Genomic DNA, 19555 nt, shown 5'->3' with positions numbered 1-19555 from the left:
CTGGAAATTACCTTATGATTAAGATGACCGGGTCCTGTTAGCCACAAGCTAGTGCCAGAAACTGCAGAAACAGAAAGCTGTTGGTGTTATTATGCATATGCCAAATATGATTATTATCAAAACGCGATGGTTGCCACGGTCGGCACATTAATGTGCACCTTTCTGCATGGTTAGACCAGGGAAGAAATACATTTAGATTTTTTTTTGTGATTTGGTTTGACTGACCCTTTCAGAAACAGTTGTGAATGAAGCGTAGTAATTTCCTGTGGCACACCAACAAAGCAGAGAATGAAGATAAATTTAAAAGTGTGATTTGTACGTGAACACACTTCCATCTGTCCGTGCATTTTAGCAGCCAGAGCGCCACTCGTCGTCACATATGCGATACTCCTCTGATCTTTTCATGGACAGAAGATCATTGAAGACCTCCGTAGAGATATTTTCAGAGGTCGGAAGTCAAGGTCAGCTGCAGACACAACATTTGAACAGATCCTTCACCCTGCAGTGCCATGCACTTTGTGGATTTCAACAATTTTACTTTTTAGATGCATAGAGACATCCTATATGTGCCACCAAGGTTTAGAGCCAGCCTCTTTTATGTGTTTGTTTCAGAAGGTATCTTATCTCACTGTGTCCTTTTTATAGATGTGCCTCTCTCTGTTGTCTGCCTGCACCTTGTGCTAATAAACCAATATATAACACACACTTACCTGGCTTTTGGGTTTCTCTTTCTTCTTCTAACCAAACCTAACTGCTCCTTTTTTCCTTCTCTTACTTCCTTTCTATCCCTGTCCATCACAGCCTTTTCTATTATGTGCAGTATTATTTTCTTTTTCCCAGATCTTAGAAGCTTTCTAAGAGAACAAGACACTTACTCATCCTGACTGTAACCTTTGGAGGCGGTGGGTTTTTACGGTGTAAAGCTTAGAGATTAGTGTGTGCTGCAGGGAAATGATTTTCTATTGCTTCTGAGAGATGTGCCTCTTTGGTTGCAAAACAGATTTCTTTATTATGCTTTCCTTTTTTAGAAAGAGGAATGAGAAATAACAGACGTTTCTTTGGCTTAAAAATACTCATGGAAAAGGAAATAAAGGGCATTCTGTCGTCATTTAAGAGGTTTGCTAGCTATCGGTATTTTATAGCGTCTCTTCTGAAGTCAGTGGCTGACTCTCAGTTCTAAACATGAAAGAAGATGTGCTTCAGGAAGCACAGAGTACAAAGAGATAGCATGAGAGAAGCTCATTTGCTTTTTCTCCAGCTTTCACTAAACCACGGTGCATCATCATCAGCTAAACGTAAGCAACAAAATGAAAAATGAGTGTCTTCTGATCAGTTATTATTTGCATGGCCACAGGTCCTTGTCAAGTAAATGTAAAAACAGATATTTTTCAGGTACTCAGGTGAGCACCAGGACATGTTTTTTGGCACTCACTCCATACGTAGCACACAACATTCCTTGGCATCTTCCCTGACTTCCCCTCTCCCTCACTGTCCTCTGCTTCAGCTTCCTGCAGGGAGGATGATGAAGATGCACCTCCCAGTCCGTAGTTGAGCCTCTGATTATCTGTCTCCATCCACAGGTCAACAGCTGGCTTTGGGCCAGATGTCTCAGTGGTTGTCTTTGACAGGGGAAGATGCATCAGGGCTTGTATTTACTATTTCGATCAAGACACATCAATACACAGAGGACTCTGCCAAGTATTTCCCTGCTTGCTTTCAGGGGAACCCTGATCTCACAGTGGAGTCTGAAGAATGGTGCACATCGTTGTCAGCATGGACACATTTTTTGCTCCACCTTTTTTGCAAATAAAACTGCAGAAGCATGACAACAACGCGATTAAGTGTCTCACATTGAGGAACTTTGCAATCAGTTGATTTGGCGCTGTTCTTGAGGGTGTGTGCAGTGCACAAGGAAAATCCCATTCTGCAACAAGTTGCCATAGTTTTGGTGAAATACTGTTGTACATATTGATGTTGACAGAAGCCCCATTTGTGCACACTATATACACCCACTTTGTCATGCAGCCATCCAAGCCTGCATCATGGAGGAACTTCACAAGTCCATCTGTTGTGGCCTGTGCAGTTGGTCAGCACCCTATTCAATAAGTCAAAGGAAGTATGCGGTAAACTCTCCGTTATTGGACACAGACACAATGTAAACCCTTTTGCCTGCTCAGTTTTTGTGATGTCCTCCAATGCATCAAAGAGCAGCTCCCAAAATTCAGCGGACTGCAACTTTGCTCGCGACTTCCCACTGAGTTTGTGCAATGCCCTGTATTACCCGTGTTCCCCCTCCACGTGAATGAAATGCCCTTCCTACATTCACTCCAAGCGGCTTCATTACAGCAAAATCCTCATTTGCCTGTTTGTATGCAAAGGCGCATTTTGAAACAACTGAGGTTAGGTTCTGATTTTTGTCACTTACCTGCGTACCAGTTGTGTGCACCCCTGTTTCTGAAGCAACTATGGGTCAGTTCACGGTTTCCACATATGTGTTACGTGTTTGTATTTCATCTGCCCAAGTCCACAAGGGTCCACATGGACTCCAGTGCCGACTTTGGTGTGCAGCCCAAAATTTATGACTGTCGGCACTACAAGTGCACCGACTGGACGCCTGTTTCCCCATCCTTGCCCGTATTCTTTTTACGTGTGTGTGCATGTGTGGGATGTGTCAGTTCTCCAGCTGGCCATGTTTATACAGGAGCATGAACAAGACTCAGGAGTAGAGTTGAGCGCACCATTGTGTATTGTACTTAGGTGTAACAGTACTTTGAGTTAAATGCTAACATGCTAAAAAAACATATGTCTTCTACTATGTGTGCAGATGCAGTGTAATTTTTACCATTCACACCATATTAGTTTAGCATGCTAGCATTTACTAATTAGTACTAAACACAGTACACAATAAAAATGTCAGTCACTTTGCAGGTAATTGGTCAAATTAGGCTATTGTAATGCGTGTTTTTTACTACTTTTTTGCATTTTATAGACAATTTATTGAAAAAAAACAACAACTGAATAATAGTTAATGAAAATAAAGCTAAGTTTCACTGTTAATAAAATTCCCTTTAACACATTTATGGCCTTGTTGAGTCCACTCCCAGCAGGGTAGCTCTGGGATGAGTAGCTGTTTTGCTTATGCTCTACCATCCACTATACTGGAACCTCAAGAGATCAACCTGACCTATGCGATTCTCACTGTCAGCATGGGTGTGTTTGTGTGTGAGTCTATATGAGGCACCCTGTCCTACTTAGACTCAGAGAGTTTAGTGGTGGGATGTCTATGGAGAGAAAAAAAGAGGGAGATGAATTGAACAAGCCCTTAGTGTAAGCAGATGTGCTTTTCAGTGGAGGGATCGTCCTGTACCTTTCAGAGTGCACGCCACAAACACACACACACACTTACCTGCATCCCAACCCCCAGAGAGCCTCACCCTGAGCAGCTGATTCCCTACATTACCCTCAAAGAGGGTAAAGAGAGTGAGTGAAGGAGGATTTAAAAGATAAGCGAGAGAGAGAGAGAGAGTGAGTTGGAGACTTGAGCATGGTGTACATAATGCATAGACACCTCCACACCAGTACTTTCAGTCCATTATGTCCATCTGCCCACACACACTGCAGACATACAGCATGAGGAGTCTGACCTCCTGTCATGCCTGCAGCATGCTTTATACATTATTGATCTACCGGAGTGGTAGGTGGAGGTGTTAAATCATAGGCTTAGTTTACAGCATGCAGTTGGTCCACCACTGTGGTCCAGACTGAAATACTTCAACAACTATTGAAAGGAGTTCTGTTTTTTTTTGTTTTTTTTGTATAGATATTCATGGTCCCCAGAGGATGAATCCTAATGACTCTGGTGATCCCCTGCCGTTTTATCTAGTGCTACCAGTGGGTCAAAGTTTTCACATATCCAGTTAAATATCTTGGGGTCTAGAGCCTGTTGTCTGTTGCCGACAGGTTCTCAAAGCGGTGGTAAGAGGAGCCATAGTGGTGCTGATAGCTGTATATCTTGAGTAAGAATAAGAGATGTCGGTTCAGACATTAAAACCCTCTGGAGATTTTTGGATCTGTTTTATACTTACAGCATTTAAGGCCACACACATGCAAATCCTTTAGAAACTTGCAGTTTATCTTGTTTCTTTAATTGTATAGGTGGAAACCTAATCCATACGTATCCATACCCTGTAACGCTCAGCCAGAAGTTTATGAGTCACAATGTTATTCTGGAGCATTGATGATGAGCTTCTGTGAGCAGCTGATAGGAGGCCACGCTGGACTCTGTAACGTTGTTACGACGCATTGCTCATATTCATTACATCAGTGGTTCCCAACCTTTTTATCCCCGCGGACCAGTCAACGCTTGACTATTTTACCTCAGCCTGGCAAATATATTGTAAATATAATAATAACTGTAAATCCACTCTGTACTCATATGCAACTTTATTAGCAGCTTCCTTGTAACATTGCGCCAACAACATTGTCTTTTAATCCAGGGTGCTTGGTCTCCAAGTGGCAAAGCAGTTTTGAAGGCTTCATTGCCTCATTAGAGAGCCCGTCGCTGCATATTATGCAGAGCGGACTTGGTGTGTGGGAAATGTCGCAACAAATCCATATTTTAAGTAGGACTCCTGGTGTTGTCTGTTAAAAGCTTTCTTTTTCTTAAAAGTCATCACTCTTCTTCTGTCTCTTCACTGGGCCTTTTCCCCTTTGCAAAGGAACCTTCCAAACACATCTGTTTTTTGCTCATTTTGCTTGCTTGTGGGTTAAATTTGAGCACTCAAGTGACCAAGATGTAACCAATTTTCAAAAAAAAAAAGATTTTTCAAAATAAAAGATCATTCAGACTCAGATAATGAATAAAACAGAAATAATTAAACAATTATCTTTCTCACAGGAAATGTGTTAATGCACATTAACTACTGTGAATCTAATGCTGCTGGCTGTTAATCTAACCAGCAGCTAGTGGTTTTAGTAACTACTCAATGAAACCGCCTAGCCACCAGTATTTTGACACTGTTGGTTGAGAGCATTTTTTAGTGGAGTTTGTGTCAGTCTTTGACAAGTCAAACTTGCTCTACCCCACTTTTCGTATGTCATTTTCTTTTTATTTGATTGAAAAACCATAACTCCTAACTTTTAGCAGAGCACATCGCCATCTTTGTATAATTTGATAAACTCACGCTGTCATCCTGTTTTACTTGAAGAAGTGATTTGGATGAATCTCCTTTAAATATTCATGATACAACTTTAATCCCTGAGCTGGGAAAAGACCTAATTCCTCCTTCGCAGATGTCTTCTGTGTGGACAGAAAGCTTTTCATCTGTGTGAGCCTCTCTCACATGTGAAGGTGTGTGTGTGTTTGACTGGGAATGCATATGTCTTTGTGTGTCCCATGTACTGTGTGTGTGTTTGACTGAGTAAATCTCTCCCTCTTTGCTGTCATGGCAGTGTGTGTGTGTGTGTGTGTGTGTGTGTGTGTATTAAGGCCTCAGACTTGCATTTGAGCTTTAAATGTGAAATGCTCTGGATGGGAAACATCAACATGGGCAACTAGTGATTCTTACACTCTCCGCTGCACTTTGAAATGTGCACTTGTTCACTCCATCTGTTGATTTGACATGTACTGACTGCACAATCCCTGCTGGTTCGAGTTAAATGCAACCCCCCCTGCTGGGCTCAGTAGTATGAATTGTGATCCATGACAGTGAGGAGTGCTACAAAGCATGACAGAATAATCATGAAATCCTTTTTCTAACCTCAACTTCTTAATCCTGCCAATAGTAATTAAAAAACATCCACGTAAGGAAGGTCAAGCCACAGAGGGATTGCCTCTGTTTTAGATTCCTCTTTCCAGACAGACAAACATCCCGTTGCTTCCAGGCTGGGATCGGGAGGTGTAGAAGATGCATTGACATAGTATGCTCGGATTCAAAGGAAAGAAACTGGGATGAAGGGGGGAGGAGGGTTTTACAGGCAGCTCTGTGTATGTGTTTATTAAAGATATCTGCAGCTCCCACCAACCACCCGCCTCTCAGAAACATGAACACACAAAACACATACACATACACACAGGACAGAGACATTGTCACATCCAATGCACCTTGCTTCTCTACTGCCTGTCAATGCACATCACCCTCTCACACCCTGAATTTGTACCATCACTGCGTCAGCCTCTTGACTTCTCATCCTCCACAGCCTGGTCTGGTCTTCTTTGTTTTAGTTCAAGGGTTATTGTGGAGGAAAAGCTATAACCAGAAAAAGCATAAAGTCATAAAAATGTTTGTTTATGTATAATTTAGTTCTAATTCATATAGGCATTGCTCTCTAAGAGCTGTTGCTATCCGGTTTATCCCTGTGCAGTCATGAAGACTTGCGAGAGGTCATTGCACACTGTACATTTCCTCTCGCAGGTCCTCCAGTCTTATAAAACGCTTCAGCATTAAGCAGTCAACAAATGAAAAACAAAAGTGAGGATGAAGTTCAGCTGTTGAAGCTTTCCACCAATCCTGCAGCATCCTACCACCAGACCTCCACTCCCGCTGTGAGACTGTGAACTGTTCACCTGTCGGCATTTGCACGCCTGCCAGCGGAGGAGCTCCAGCGCCGAGCGGATGCCTTCATGGCACTCCGGAGGGTGGTGGCTAGGTCTTGCCAGGCATCATTAGGAAGGCAGCAGATCTGAGGGGCACTGCGATGCTGGCAGATGAACCTGTACCTGTCCACTCAGGTAGGGACGTTCACAACCAGGATCTGTTGGCCAAATATCCCCCGCTGTGGTCTCGCTTCATAGAGCTCCAGCCCTTCAGTTTTTAGAGTCTGGAAAACTGAAAGCCCTGGTTTCCAGGTATGAGCCTTCCATCAAAGCCCACAAAGACACAGCAAAAAGTGTTCACTCTGTCCCGCTGCTAGAGCAGAGCCTAGCTACCATACTGGTTCCCAAGGCAACCTTCTTCTCTGACTGTTCGCACCATTGTGCCGCACAAATTGCGGCAGCTCAGAACAACATAGTCTCACTCTCCTCAGCTGTCTCCACTATGGCCTGTAAGCCCGAGCTGTCTTCCCGGAGCAAACAAATGACATCTGGAAGTCTATGACGGCTGTCCTGACTCTCACCATAGCACCAATGGTGGCTCCATCAAGGATTACGGCATGGTAGCATTTCCTCCTGCTACGAAGGCTATGGAGAGAGGTCGTTTTTTTTTTTTTTTCAAAGTGGGAATTACCCTTAAGTCTCCTAACTCTAACTTTTCGTTCCTCCTTGCCCAGATGGCGAAGAGAGTGAGTGACAGTCTTACTGTTCTGTCTCTTTATTAGAGAAGACAAGAGCACAGAAACTGTACAGCCAAATCTCTCATTTACACCCAAAGTGTGAACGAACTCTTTTCATTCCAGAATGACCAACTCTGCCCAGTGCACAGTTTGTCTCGGTATGTTTTACAAACAGCAAACATCAGGCAGACACAGCAGCTGTTTGTTCATTACAGAGGGCACTCACAAGGCGTGGCTCTGTCAAACAGCGTCTGTCTCACTGACTTGTGTGATGGCATCACACAATACAATGCATCTAAGTCCTCCCTGACTCATTCGGTTTTAAACCTGTTAGACGGCAGAGGATGTGTTCTCAGATCGGCACTTTCACACACATCCCATCGGGGCTGTCAAAACTGGCCAAAACTGTTGTCTGAGTATTCCCTCTAAAAAAAACACATAGGTTTGCACCATTCAAATATCTGTTTTAGTGCATTATGTCCATAAGAGGGAAAACCAGAACAACTCGAGACGTACTACTTGCATTTTATTTCAACATAAACGCGTCTTTTAAAAGATCTACACTCTTACACATTACAAAATAAACAAATAAAATAATGTCCTACACCATGTTGTTGAATTATTTGCTCGTTTCAGCTTTACCCACATTTCGTTTTCAGTCAATGAAGCTGATGTTGTGTGCAGAGTTTCCAGTTGGTGCCGGTCCGTGTGTCCTGAAAGAGTTGAAAAGACAACAATTTTTGAAGTTTTTTCGGTATTGGCCGAGAGCGCAGCACCAGCAGTCACGAAACGATGCCGTATAATCCCTCCAGGTGTTTGTGCACCGTCAGTGTACGTCCACTATGAGTGTTTGTTTTTGCTACTGACAGGCTCAGATTGTTATAATAGGTGTCTGATGACATTATGTAAAGGATCCCCACAGAGATACAGCTTTGTTAAAGAGTAAATCCAGAAACAGAATGTCAGACTTCAACAGATTTTCACAGTAAAACAAAACAAAACAAATTAATTCCTGGACAACAGAAACTCATGCAGTAGATTCAACGCAGCCGTCACAGTGCTGCTTTTTTTTTACAATCAGATGTTAATTTTTACAATGTTTGTCTTTTTGTACAAATTAAATATAAATTTGAGCTGAGATATTTGTTAACAGCCCCAAATCCCATTAGAGTGGGCTGCATGGGGCTGCATTAGTGGGCTTCATGGGGGACCATTACAGTCTATGACCATCAAGAGATTGTCCCTGTGGTGCTACATCTATAAAGTGAGATTATTAGCCATGTGATGGTTACACCCCAAGACAACCAACCACCGAACGTTTGTTGATGTTGTGCATATCTTGTCTGATAATCACACTGAACCGTCATTTTGTTTTAGTTCATTCATGCCTGACATTATGTTCCTATTAGCCCTTTTCTTGTCCAGTAGATATTTTGTTTTGTTTTGCCCCAACCAATCAGTAGCGAGTAACAGATCCATCCGACTGACATAATTTTTGGCTAACTTGGAAATTGGGGTAGTGTCTGCTGTGGTCATTTCAAAGGTACTCAGAAAGCCAACTCAAAACAAGCTGTACAGCTCCATCAATGTCAAACACAGGTGTCACTACCTTTCTTTCACTGATTTTAATGGATGTAGCCATCTAGCTTGCCAGCTACCATGACTTGGCACAACAGTGGACCAAGTAAGAAATGTGGGCAGCCAGCCAGAGCTTTGGAACCAGGCTAATGGATATATCTTTATCTCTCAATGATAGCAGCCAGGCTGAGTGTCTGAATTGTTAGCTTTCTCTGCCTTCTGCAACGTCCACATCAGTGCTCATGTACTATTAAATATTACAGCATCAGAAGTCTCTTTTGAAAGAATCAGGTTTATGTTGCTGAATTGCTGGATTATATTGTCTGTAAAATCCAGATGTGTTCCAGCTGCTGTGGGAATTCTATAAGTTACATGTTGGCTGGGTTACTGGGTGGATTTAGTAAAACCAGGCTACACTTTGATCTTCTACAATAATAGGTCAGATCCCTCCATACAGAGCCACTGAAAGAAGACTAAATTCTCAGGTGGTTAGAAAGGCCTCGAGGAATGCAGAATGCAAGGGGAAACTCTTCAAACTGTGGCTAGGCTAGTGCCATGTGGTTGTTACTGGCTGGTGTCCCTAAGCTCAGAGACACTGTTGGAGTCCTAAAGCTCTTCTAATCTCCACTCCAGATCTATTTTACCCCCCGTCTCCCCTCACCATGCCTCTCCTTCTTCCTCCTTCTCTCACTCTCTCATTTCACTCTCATTTTTTACTGTGTCATTAAATAGATTATTTTCAGTATTTCTTATATAATGAACATGTATTTAGATATTATTGAAAGGAATGAGACTTTATACTATGTACTAAGATCATGCAGTTCCTATACCTCTACAAGGACATAGACCAGACTCAGGTTAAAAAAAAGTCTAAAGTCTAAAGCCCAATACATTCAGACTTTGGAGAAGACAGTTGCAGGTAAAGGTGGACAGAATACTGTTGATTCACCTTGATGCAAAGTACATGATTAATAATCTGCCGTGGCTGAATCAACAGGATACTCTGGATGTTCGTCCTCACCAGAGAATAGCACTCTGTCCTGTCCTCTCGATGAACCGTCATTGTGCGCCTGTGGTACTGTGGCAGCCCTGACCCAGCCAGTTCATAGTGTCTATCTCAGCTCGAGGAGCTGAGGCTGAGGCAGAGGAGCAGGGTGAGGCTAAGGTCAGCTGGAGGACAGCTGCAGGATTCCAGCCTATCCTGCCGGCTCATCCCAGATTAGACAGTTTTGGTAAAGCAAACCATAGGGCGTCATGCAGAATCTGGGATGGAAATACATTGAAAAACAGCCAGGTCTGGTATTAAGCGTACAGGGCAGTAAGCCGTTATGATAATCAAATGAAGTCATTTGCTTGGAAATTTTTGACTTAGCCAGTGTGGTTCATCTATCCCATTTAGAAGAGAGGAGAGTGGGGAAGAGGAGCACACTGAGGCCTGGTCAGTTTAAGGTCAGGGTCTAGCCCACAGGCTATCAGTCATATGAGAGAAGATAAGAATAGAGTAAGATAGGCAACACTAGGCTAGACCTCAGCTGAGCCACACCTTTAATGAACAATACAACTACAGTACAGTCTGAGATAAGACAGTGTACAGTTTGTTTTACATTAAATGGTGTGACACTGCCTTGTGTTAAATGCTGTGGAGTTTCACTGTACTCAGAATTCCCCAAATAAAAGGCATGTTTCAAATAGTGGCCTGGCTGTCTCTGTAGCTGAGCTTAGTAAAAGTCACTTTTTAAAATTAGATTTCATTAAATAGCCGTATAAGGTACCAATAACAATCCTTCCTCTCATTTTTGCATGTCTACAATCCATGCTTACTGTGACGGCCTGTCTTTGTGTGTCTTGACCTGACAAAACCATTGTCTTGTCCAAGGCCTGGCACAGGCTCCCCCTAGCTGGCTTAACAGTGGAAGATCACAGTTGCTCCTCTGATACTGTGTCAGTGTTTAGCCTGTCATGCTGTTGTAGTAGCAGTTTTGAGTTCACATCCATTAGTCTCACTTTTTACTAAATTCAGTTCCTTTTTTGTTTCATCGCGGGATAAATGAAATATTCAACACTGCTTGGATGGCAGCCCAAAACAACGAAGAAAATGTAGGATTCTGGGTTCATTATGGTCAACAGGAGTAAGTAGTGCTAAGGACCCAAAATTAAAGCCCCAAGCAAAAACAAGCAGGTTTAAGGCTTCTCAAAGCTGTGCGAGGTCTCTTCAGCTAGTGTAATTCTGTTAAAATAAGGAGTGAGACCAAGCACACACTTATTTCATCACGCATTGTCATTTTATGTTTTTATGGTTAATACTTGCCTCCAGAGTCCTGTGAACCAAAAGTAGTTCAATTCTATTTTTAGGTACACGATTGTTAATACTACTACTACTACTACTACTACTAATAATAATAATAATAATAATAATAATGGTGACAACAATTAATTGGCCCTACTACTTCATGTCTACACAGTATTCTGCAGATATTTCTTCAACATGCAGTGGTATTAACATTCAGTCACCGGGTCAGAGGACTGTGAGGGCATTTCTACACTTTGAATTCTCCAACTCCTGTCAGGTGATAATAGGAATATACTTTGCTGCCAAGTGAAAATATCTTTGCTGCTTTTATTTTTTTTAAGCAATTTGGAAAGCAGCTTGATTCACAGCTATGAAATGAGACATAGCACACAGGGAAAAGTTTGGCCAGACTGTAGCCAGCATTAGACTTGTGTCTCAGTGTCATAATACCTCCAAAATAACTTTGTCTTCTGTTCAAAATCGGACCACAAGGTGAACAAGAAGGGATGCTTTCATTCCCAAACTTGTCATTTTCTGCACCTTGATGAGAATGTCACTGGAAGAGAGAGTGTTCTATAGCCTGAGTCATGTTTCAGATGGTGAGAATGTCATCATAACAAAGTCTGAATGACAGCATTCCTCCACTCACCCCTGCACCACCTCCTCCACTGATCCTGAATCTACTGCCTGTCCTCAGAAGAAGCCTCACAGGGATCCACTGCCATTTCAACAATGTGTCTGTGCATGAGTAGAATTAGGCGAGACGTGTGTGCATTCTAAGCTAGATTTATCCATTTTATTCTGTCAGGTCAGCCAAGCGTCCACTAAACATGTGGTCTGACTTTCTGGCTGTCTGTCTGCCATCGTGTTGTGTCTGTGTGTCTCTCTTTCTAAACATTAGAGTGTACTCAGAGTGTGTTTGTACTGTATGTGTTACTGTGGGCTTGCATGCTGGTGTATGTGGGTGCATGCGCATCTGTTTGTCCACTGCTGCTCCACTGTAGCTCATTTTCTGTGTGTGCGTGCGTGCGTGTGTGTGTGTGTGTGTGTGTGTGTGTGTCCACGTGCGTGTGTGTTTGTGTCCTCGGTTGCCTCTTAGACAATAAAGTTCATCTGTCAGACTGATAGCTGCTCCAGTCTGTCTCGCCATACTTCATCCTCATACTGAGGTCAGCACCCCCTCCCGCCCCCAGCAGCAGCTCTTACATAATTTGGAAATTTCGTTCCCACTAAACACAGGATCAGATATATAACCTTTTGTAGCAGGAGTCACACTTTTGAGGTGCTGAATAGTACAGACTAAAGTTAACTCCTTGCTTCCTACGTAGTGTTCTACTTAATATATCATAAAGACAGCCATGCACATGCTGAAGTCCCTTTAAACATAAAATCATGCTTGAGGAGCTGCAACAATGTGCAAACCACAGTCAAATGACAGACAGAGGGAGCTGAAGCCATTCATGGACTACTTGTTGTTAGCCTTGCTGACTTGGCACATGTTCCTGCCAAAGCTCAGTGGTGCCACAGAAGCCCAGCAGTGATCATGTTTTGTGGTCTGTGAGGAGACTGTTGTCAAAGGTCAAACAGTCATGATCAATGATGACACTGTAATGAGCCTCCTGTGAGGCTCTGACTCACCTGCAGTCAGAGCCTCACAGGAGGCTCTGACTGCAGGAAAAAAAAACACACACACACACACAAATGCACACACACTAGCATTTGGTACATCACAGTTGGTCGTCCTCCCCCTTCAAGCTGAGCAGTTCATTGCTGGTACATTAAACACACTGTGCAGTGTGTAGAGAATAACTCAGCATAAATTTTTCTGTTGTGGACTGAACTGAACCCCCCAAATTTGTCTGAGCTAGAAGAAGGTCTGAGGCACAAAAGTGGTTCACTTGTTTGTTAGTACAAAAAACAAGAAGGAAATACAAAAGTACAGGTGAGGGTGTGGTAGAAACCTGTTATGAAAACTGCACCCAAATGACATATAAAAGGCAAGTAAGTAAGTAAGTTATAATACTTTTATAATATTACAATAATAATACTCCTGTTCTTGATCACAAAACTTTACTAGTCACCAAAAGACATTTGTCCAATAGCATTGCAGGGTTAAACAACAGGACCCACTGACTATGTAAAATGGTCTTTTAAAAAAATGCAGATTTTTGTTGTTATTATGGCTATAAGTGATGTTGTGATTTTGCGACAATGGGCCTTACAGTGCTAATTAATAATAATTGAAACAATAACATGGGAAACATGTATCCACTACGCATCCACATGTATGTATCCACATGTGATGAAGCCATCCCATCCACAGAGCGGGTAAGATGAAGAGTTACTTCAGTACATGGTGCAGCACTGTGGGGGTATGTCAAACAAAAAAGGTTTTGATGCAAAAACAAAAATGAGTCCACCTGAAATGTTGGTAAAAGCACAAGAAATCAGTGTGAGCCCAACTACTGCATAAGTAGGTGCAGTAGATCAAAGTTGAGCCTGGAAGTGGGTCTGTTAACTGTGCTGGATGGTTACAGTTGACAATCTGGGTAATGATTTAGCCATTATCAAATACATTAGCCAATGCAAACCTGTATTAGTATCTGAGTGCCTGTCTTTCTTGCTGTGTTGGACTTTGTTGGAGTGATTTTGCTGCATTCCCAGATCCCTGCAATTAACTTTGCAAGTACAATGTTAGAATTAAAAACAGCACATTTCAACTGTAGTTGTTTCAGCTAATGTTTCTGCTAATACGTTTGCTAATTTTGCCCAAGAGGTGTTTTCTGTGAGTGATGGGTACTTCTCAGACAGCTACCAGCTTTGAGGTTATGTGTTTGTGTAACCTCCCTTTCCCCTATCCAAAGACACCCTCTGGCCACAGCTTTAAACAAGACTGTGATAGACCGGAGTCAACCCGAGTGGTTCAGTAGGGGGTAAAAATGGAAATAGGTTTTCATTCCAGTGCCCCTGACTGCCCTTTCAAAGCTACTTAGTCTGATTTCAGCACCTTGGACAGCAGCACAGCACAGCGGGGGAAACATCCGCCTGTTGTCCTGCTACGTCTTTGCTTCACTGATTCAACTAAGATGCTCAGTACATTTATGTGCACTTGTTTTGGCTACCATTACCATGTAGGAAGTTTGTACTGTGACCTTGCGCATCTCCTATTATTTCCCCAAATTTGTGTTTACGAGTCACAGAGACACAGAGACAGGCAGGCAAACACGAATGCGAGACCGTAAGGACAAGTGCTGCTGCGCTAGTGTTTTTGAATCAATTGGTGACCCTGCCGGCGGAGTGTTTTCTGCGTCCTGTCGAGACAGACGATGCACACCCTACCATGGCCCCTGTGTGTGTCTGATATATGGAAGCATTTGTGACTTTGGGTGGCTTCCTGTCTGTTTGCCTCACTGTCACCCTCTGTGAATGCTGCTGGGAAAGGGTTGCCATTGGTGCCTCCCTCCTTCTTTCCTCTGCTCCTCCCCTTCCTCCATTACTCCTCTGTCTCACTTCCTTCCTGTTAATCCATTTTCCTTCCTTTACTCCGTTCATCGCTGTCTTGTTTCTTTCTTTCCGTCCCTGTCTTTTTTCCTCATCCTGTAAATCCCCTCCTTCCCCTGCTGTAGTGCTCCATGTCTGTTCAACCCATCATCTTTCCCTTATTCCTCCTCTTGTTCTTCCATTTTTACCTTCCACCCACAAGCAGCCACATTAAATCAGCCAGTCAGGGTTCTGGCCTCTGTGGTCCAGTCAGGATCTCTTGTAGGAGGCTGGGACAAGAGTTAAAGGGTGACTACAGGAGTAGGAAAGGAGGGAGTGGACTGTGTCAGGGAGAGCGATGGGAGGCGCTAGCTGGCGGGGCCTGGGACCTGAACCAGACAGACAGTGAAACGTCACACCAAACCCAGACTCCCCGACTGTGATCGCATTCTTGTGTGTGTCTGTGTGTGTCTCTTTGTGTGGCGATTGTGTGTGTGTGTGTGTGTGACTGGGGGTTCACAGTGTTAGTAGCTCAGAGCCAGCTGAGGCTGCAGTGGAGACAGACAGAGACAGAGGCACTGAGCAGTACATAGCAAACACCACTGAATGTTGAGTTGTATGGCACTGGGATATCTGCTTTTGGGAGAAAATTTGGCAGGTGAGAGTACGGGTGCATGTGCGCGTGTTGCGACTATTTTATGCGTGGGTCCACTATGTGGAAGTGTTTGTATTTTGTAAATGCCTATGTGTGAGTCATTTGTGTGTGTGTGTGGATCTGTGTCCAGCGGAGTCTGATTTCAGTAGCCTCGTGTCATTAATTTACACTTGCACAGTGGTGCGTCATCAGCGTGGAGGGGGAACTGATGTTCGATGATCCATGTTGTCACTGCAGGTTGTAAGCTGACCGCGGGGGGACAGAAACCAACGTTGCGCCCAGAGCCACAGGGAGAGGTGTGGCCACGCTCTCTTGACCAGCAGCAGGCCTTGGCTACCGACTTCTTATCAGGTACGAAGGTCAAGAACATTGGTCTAAAGTGCCACTTCCACGTTAAATGAATTAGATTTTTGAATTTGAAATGTAAAGGACATGTATAATATTTGTAGTCAGAATAAGAATTAAGTTATTGATTGGACTTCTTTTGGCTTCTTGAAGAGAGCTACTCTTTTTTACAGTGCTATGTTCGATGATTGTGAATGAATGGGTTTTAGTTAAGATAACATTACTATCTATGCTGTTGTAAGTTGTAAGTTCACACTTCACGGAAGCTAGCACAAAGTTTAGACCACACAGATTAAAATCAGCCAGTTCACATTCACAATTCACAATAGTTCACAATTTTGAGTTCACAGTCCCAAACATGAACTTGTTCACGTTCACTTCTTCATGTAGACTAGTAAGTTACAAGTCTGTCCAATGGTTGTTGGGAAACGTAATAGTTGCAAGTTTGACTTGGGTGGAGGAACACATTGTAGCCAATGTGGCTAATGGTTGGACTTGGTTTTTTTTTTTAGACCCGATGATTTTGTACAGATTTGTGCATAAAACTCCTTTAAATATTCTGCGTCTGAATTGCCAGTTGCCCTAGCAATGCCAGAATGCAAGGTTTGTTGCAAACTAATGATGTTCAGTTCTACCTAGCTAAACTTATTAACATAGGTGTGGACTAGAGTCACATGATTTAGACTGACGTCAGATCAGAGTCAGGAATCTAGTGCCTTTAGACTTGACTGTAAAGAATAGACTTGCAACTCGATTTTGACACATGACCAATGACTCATGACTTCACTTGGACTAAAAATTTCATTAGCATGACTCTGAAATTTTGGCCAATGCCAAAGATGAAAAATTATGTAATAAAAAAGTATGCAGCCAATCAAATTTGAATCAGTTTGAGTGCAACCAATCATGTAGCATGCACAGAAGGGGAATGTGCATTTGACAGTACACGCCAGCAGACACACAAAACTTGGACCTGGAACTTAACTTTTAAATCTTACTTCACAGGAAAGGACACCTGCAATGTGATTTTGTCCTCTTGGACAGTATTAGTCTTCAATATCAGAATAATTTGTAATCTTATCAGAATCAACTTTGATGAAGTATGTTGACAAATACGATGAAGTTGTCTATGGTTGTCGGTAACTCTCAGGATGTGGTCTTTTTGAGGGCTAAAGCAATGACATGTAGTTAAACAATTTATTGTGTGGGTCAAACCACATCTTTCCTTCTCAGTGCAGTGCTCTGCTCAGAACAACGTTGTTCTATGCTGAAATCTAGAAGTTTGGTTTCAAAGCCTCTTCTCTTTTTGTTTCCTCCCTTCCTTCCTGTTGTCTACCTTCACCTCGCCCACTCTAAATTATTAATGCCTTCGTGCCCAACCACCACCCACTCCATCTTCTCCTTCCCTTGTTTTTCTCCTTTGGCTGCTTCATCAATCCTTGCCTCTTTCTCATTCTTCTCCCTCAACTACTTGTTCCTTCCCACATTTTCTCTCCTTCTTTTCTCCCTCTCTGTTGTTCTTCCCCTCCCTCTTGCCAGCGTCCATGGCAGGTTATTCAGACCCCCTGGGCTCTCAGACCAGCCCTGCTCAAATGGTGGATACTGGCCGGATGGGAGCCTTTTCAGGTATACTTGTAGTATTTTATTCCAACTTGCCACACAGCAGTGCTGCATTAGTGCTACTGCTGTGACAATAGCAGCAGCACTAATAATACTAACAGATCGTTTGACTTTCAGTGCTGAGTGGCGGTAACACATCTTTTAAGTGAGCTGGCAATGCATATGCTTTCTTCACCATGGTCCACGGACCAATATAGAAATAGAGTGTAACAGCATCATGTCATTATGGTGCTTTCTGTTGAAACGCCTGTTGCCCATCTAATGCCTTTATTTACACACTGACCTGTTGGACTGTGGCATTTTCTCTTTCTTGCTTTCTTTCTAAGCTTTGGACACAAAGAGAGGCACTGGAGCCATGGTTATGTTTGGCTTCAGAGTCTGTTTTTGTTTCAGTCTTTTGATAAAAATATTGATTTGTTTTAGTCACATTATAGTCATTTGATTATTGTACTGATTATGGTAGTACAGTATAATTAAGTTGTGACTTTCCTTAAAAAATATGGCTGTCAGTCCCAGGACGAATATAACCAGACCCTCACTGTTTTTCTTGCTTACTTGACGTTATTACTGTGCTTGTAAACTGTTTGGATATCACTTGAAAAGAACAACTATAAACTCATATTATTAGCATTGATTAACGTAGTTTGACAGTCTACACTAATCCTGCACTCGTCCCTGCTGATAGCATAGAACTAAACAGAGATACTCATCGTAAAGCAATATTAATTGTTCATTATTAGCCTGCCTCCAATTCCACAGCTCTTGGTTAAGCTAACATTTACGTTACCTCCCCTTATCATAAATCCAGTGCTGCTGGTCTGTGCTTGTGGTTTGTTCTGGCTATTTTGTTGCCAAATTTGCGTTGTGTAATTTTCAGTTGAATTGTCCGTGATATTTGTCCAAACAAGTCGCTGCTCACATTACTGACAGTGATGTTGATCAAATTGAAATTCAAGATGCTGCTTTTATTGTAACAGGCCAAATGAATGTGTTTCATAATGTTTCTCTGTAATGTTTGTGTACATACTGTACAAAGTTCTGACCTGTTAGGTTTCCATTTATTTGTTTTTTTATGAATTCTTCTCAAGAGTTGGTTAATGGTGTGTGCAGAAAAGGGGCTGACATTTTAAAAACACAGTTTGACAAACACAAATTAACCTTCAATCATCAGGGATCAGAGAGAGCAGACAGTGATATTTCAGAACCCAAATCTCTTTCCTTTCTCTCAGTAAAAATGTCACGACGACTGGCCTTGAATCTGTGGTCCTAAAATTTGCCCTGATAAATGGCTTGTGGTGAGGCAGAGCTTGTTAGCTGCATGCAGAGTTGTAGCTGTCAGTAGCTCGGTATCTGCTGGTGTTCCACAGAGTGACACACACACACACACACACACACACACACACACACACACACACAGTATGAGCTATGGGGCTGAGTTATGCCTTTCACCAATGCCAACCTCTGCATACCCAGATTTCTCTGTTGCCTTAATGAGACCTGTCGTCTCTGGGCCACAGAATTACTGCTCCAGGCTTGAACCCACACACACATGTTCTTTTGCTCTTGCTCACTCACACACGCACACACACTGCACACGAACACACACACACACACACACACACACACACACACACACACACACACATTCCTATAAAAATACACATACAGTTGACACTTGCATCCATGAATGCCCACAGAATTACTCTCTAACCCAATTTGCACCAATTAAGCCCTCTTGCACATTCAAAATCTCATTCATTTGTGTATTTAGACAGAACACAGTCGGTTTCCAAACACTGACAAGGTGGGCAAGGCTAATTTATTTTTTGCTTTGTTAATGTACAGTGCTGTACATTAACAAAGCAGGGACAGAGCAAGAGAAAAAGAAGAGGGAACAAAACAAAATATGAATATAAACCAAAGAGGGCAAGGTATGACATGAAAAGACACAGCAGCAGAATGACTCATACAAAACAACACATGCATCAGCTCCTGGAGATACGCTGTGTCTGTCTCTGTGTGTGTATATATGGGGTCTGCCATGAAATTGGCAGAACCTGGGTGAGATTGTGAATGTGTGCGTTGTGTCTAAAAGCATGTAAGGATGGTGAAATGAGATCAGCATGCTCTACGTCATTATGTGAAGACTAAACATCAAACTGTTGCAATAACCGCCCTTACTGCAGGATCACACTGAAACCATGTTAACTGTGTGTTCACTGTAATGCAGGGCAAGCTTGCTAGACTAGTCAGTCAGCGGAAAACACTATGAGAGGCAAATTTCAAACAGGCTAATTACTGAAGCCAGCCAATGA

At 42.7% G+C, this 19555-nt stretch overlaps 1 protein-coding gene across 3 annotated transcripts in view; it reads left to right on the top strand.

The window, feature by feature from the left end:
- The window catches only part of LOC121623842 (microtubule-associated protein 4), a 109539-nt gene that overhangs the window by 32060 nt on the left and 57924 nt on the right, over nt 1-19555 (top strand). For all 3 annotated transcript variants that reach the window (XM_041961325.1, XM_041961326.1, XM_041961323.1), the window contains exons 4-5: nt 15513-15626; nt 17160-17246. In XM_041961325.1, the coding sequence (XP_041817259.1) occupies nt 15513-15626; nt 17160-17246 (201 nt within the window). The remainder of the gene's footprint in view (nt 1-15512; nt 15627-17159; nt 17247-19555) is intronic.

Source organism: Chelmon rostratus, chromosome 20 (genome assembly GCF_017976325.1).
Source record: "Chelmon rostratus isolate fCheRos1 chromosome 20, fCheRos1.pri, whole genome shotgun sequence".
Taxonomy (NCBI): Eukaryota; Metazoa; Chordata; class Actinopteri; order Chaetodontiformes; family Chaetodontidae; genus Chelmon; species Chelmon rostratus.
Note: the sequence above shows the minus strand (reverse complement) of the source record. Positions and strands in the feature narration are given on the sequence as shown.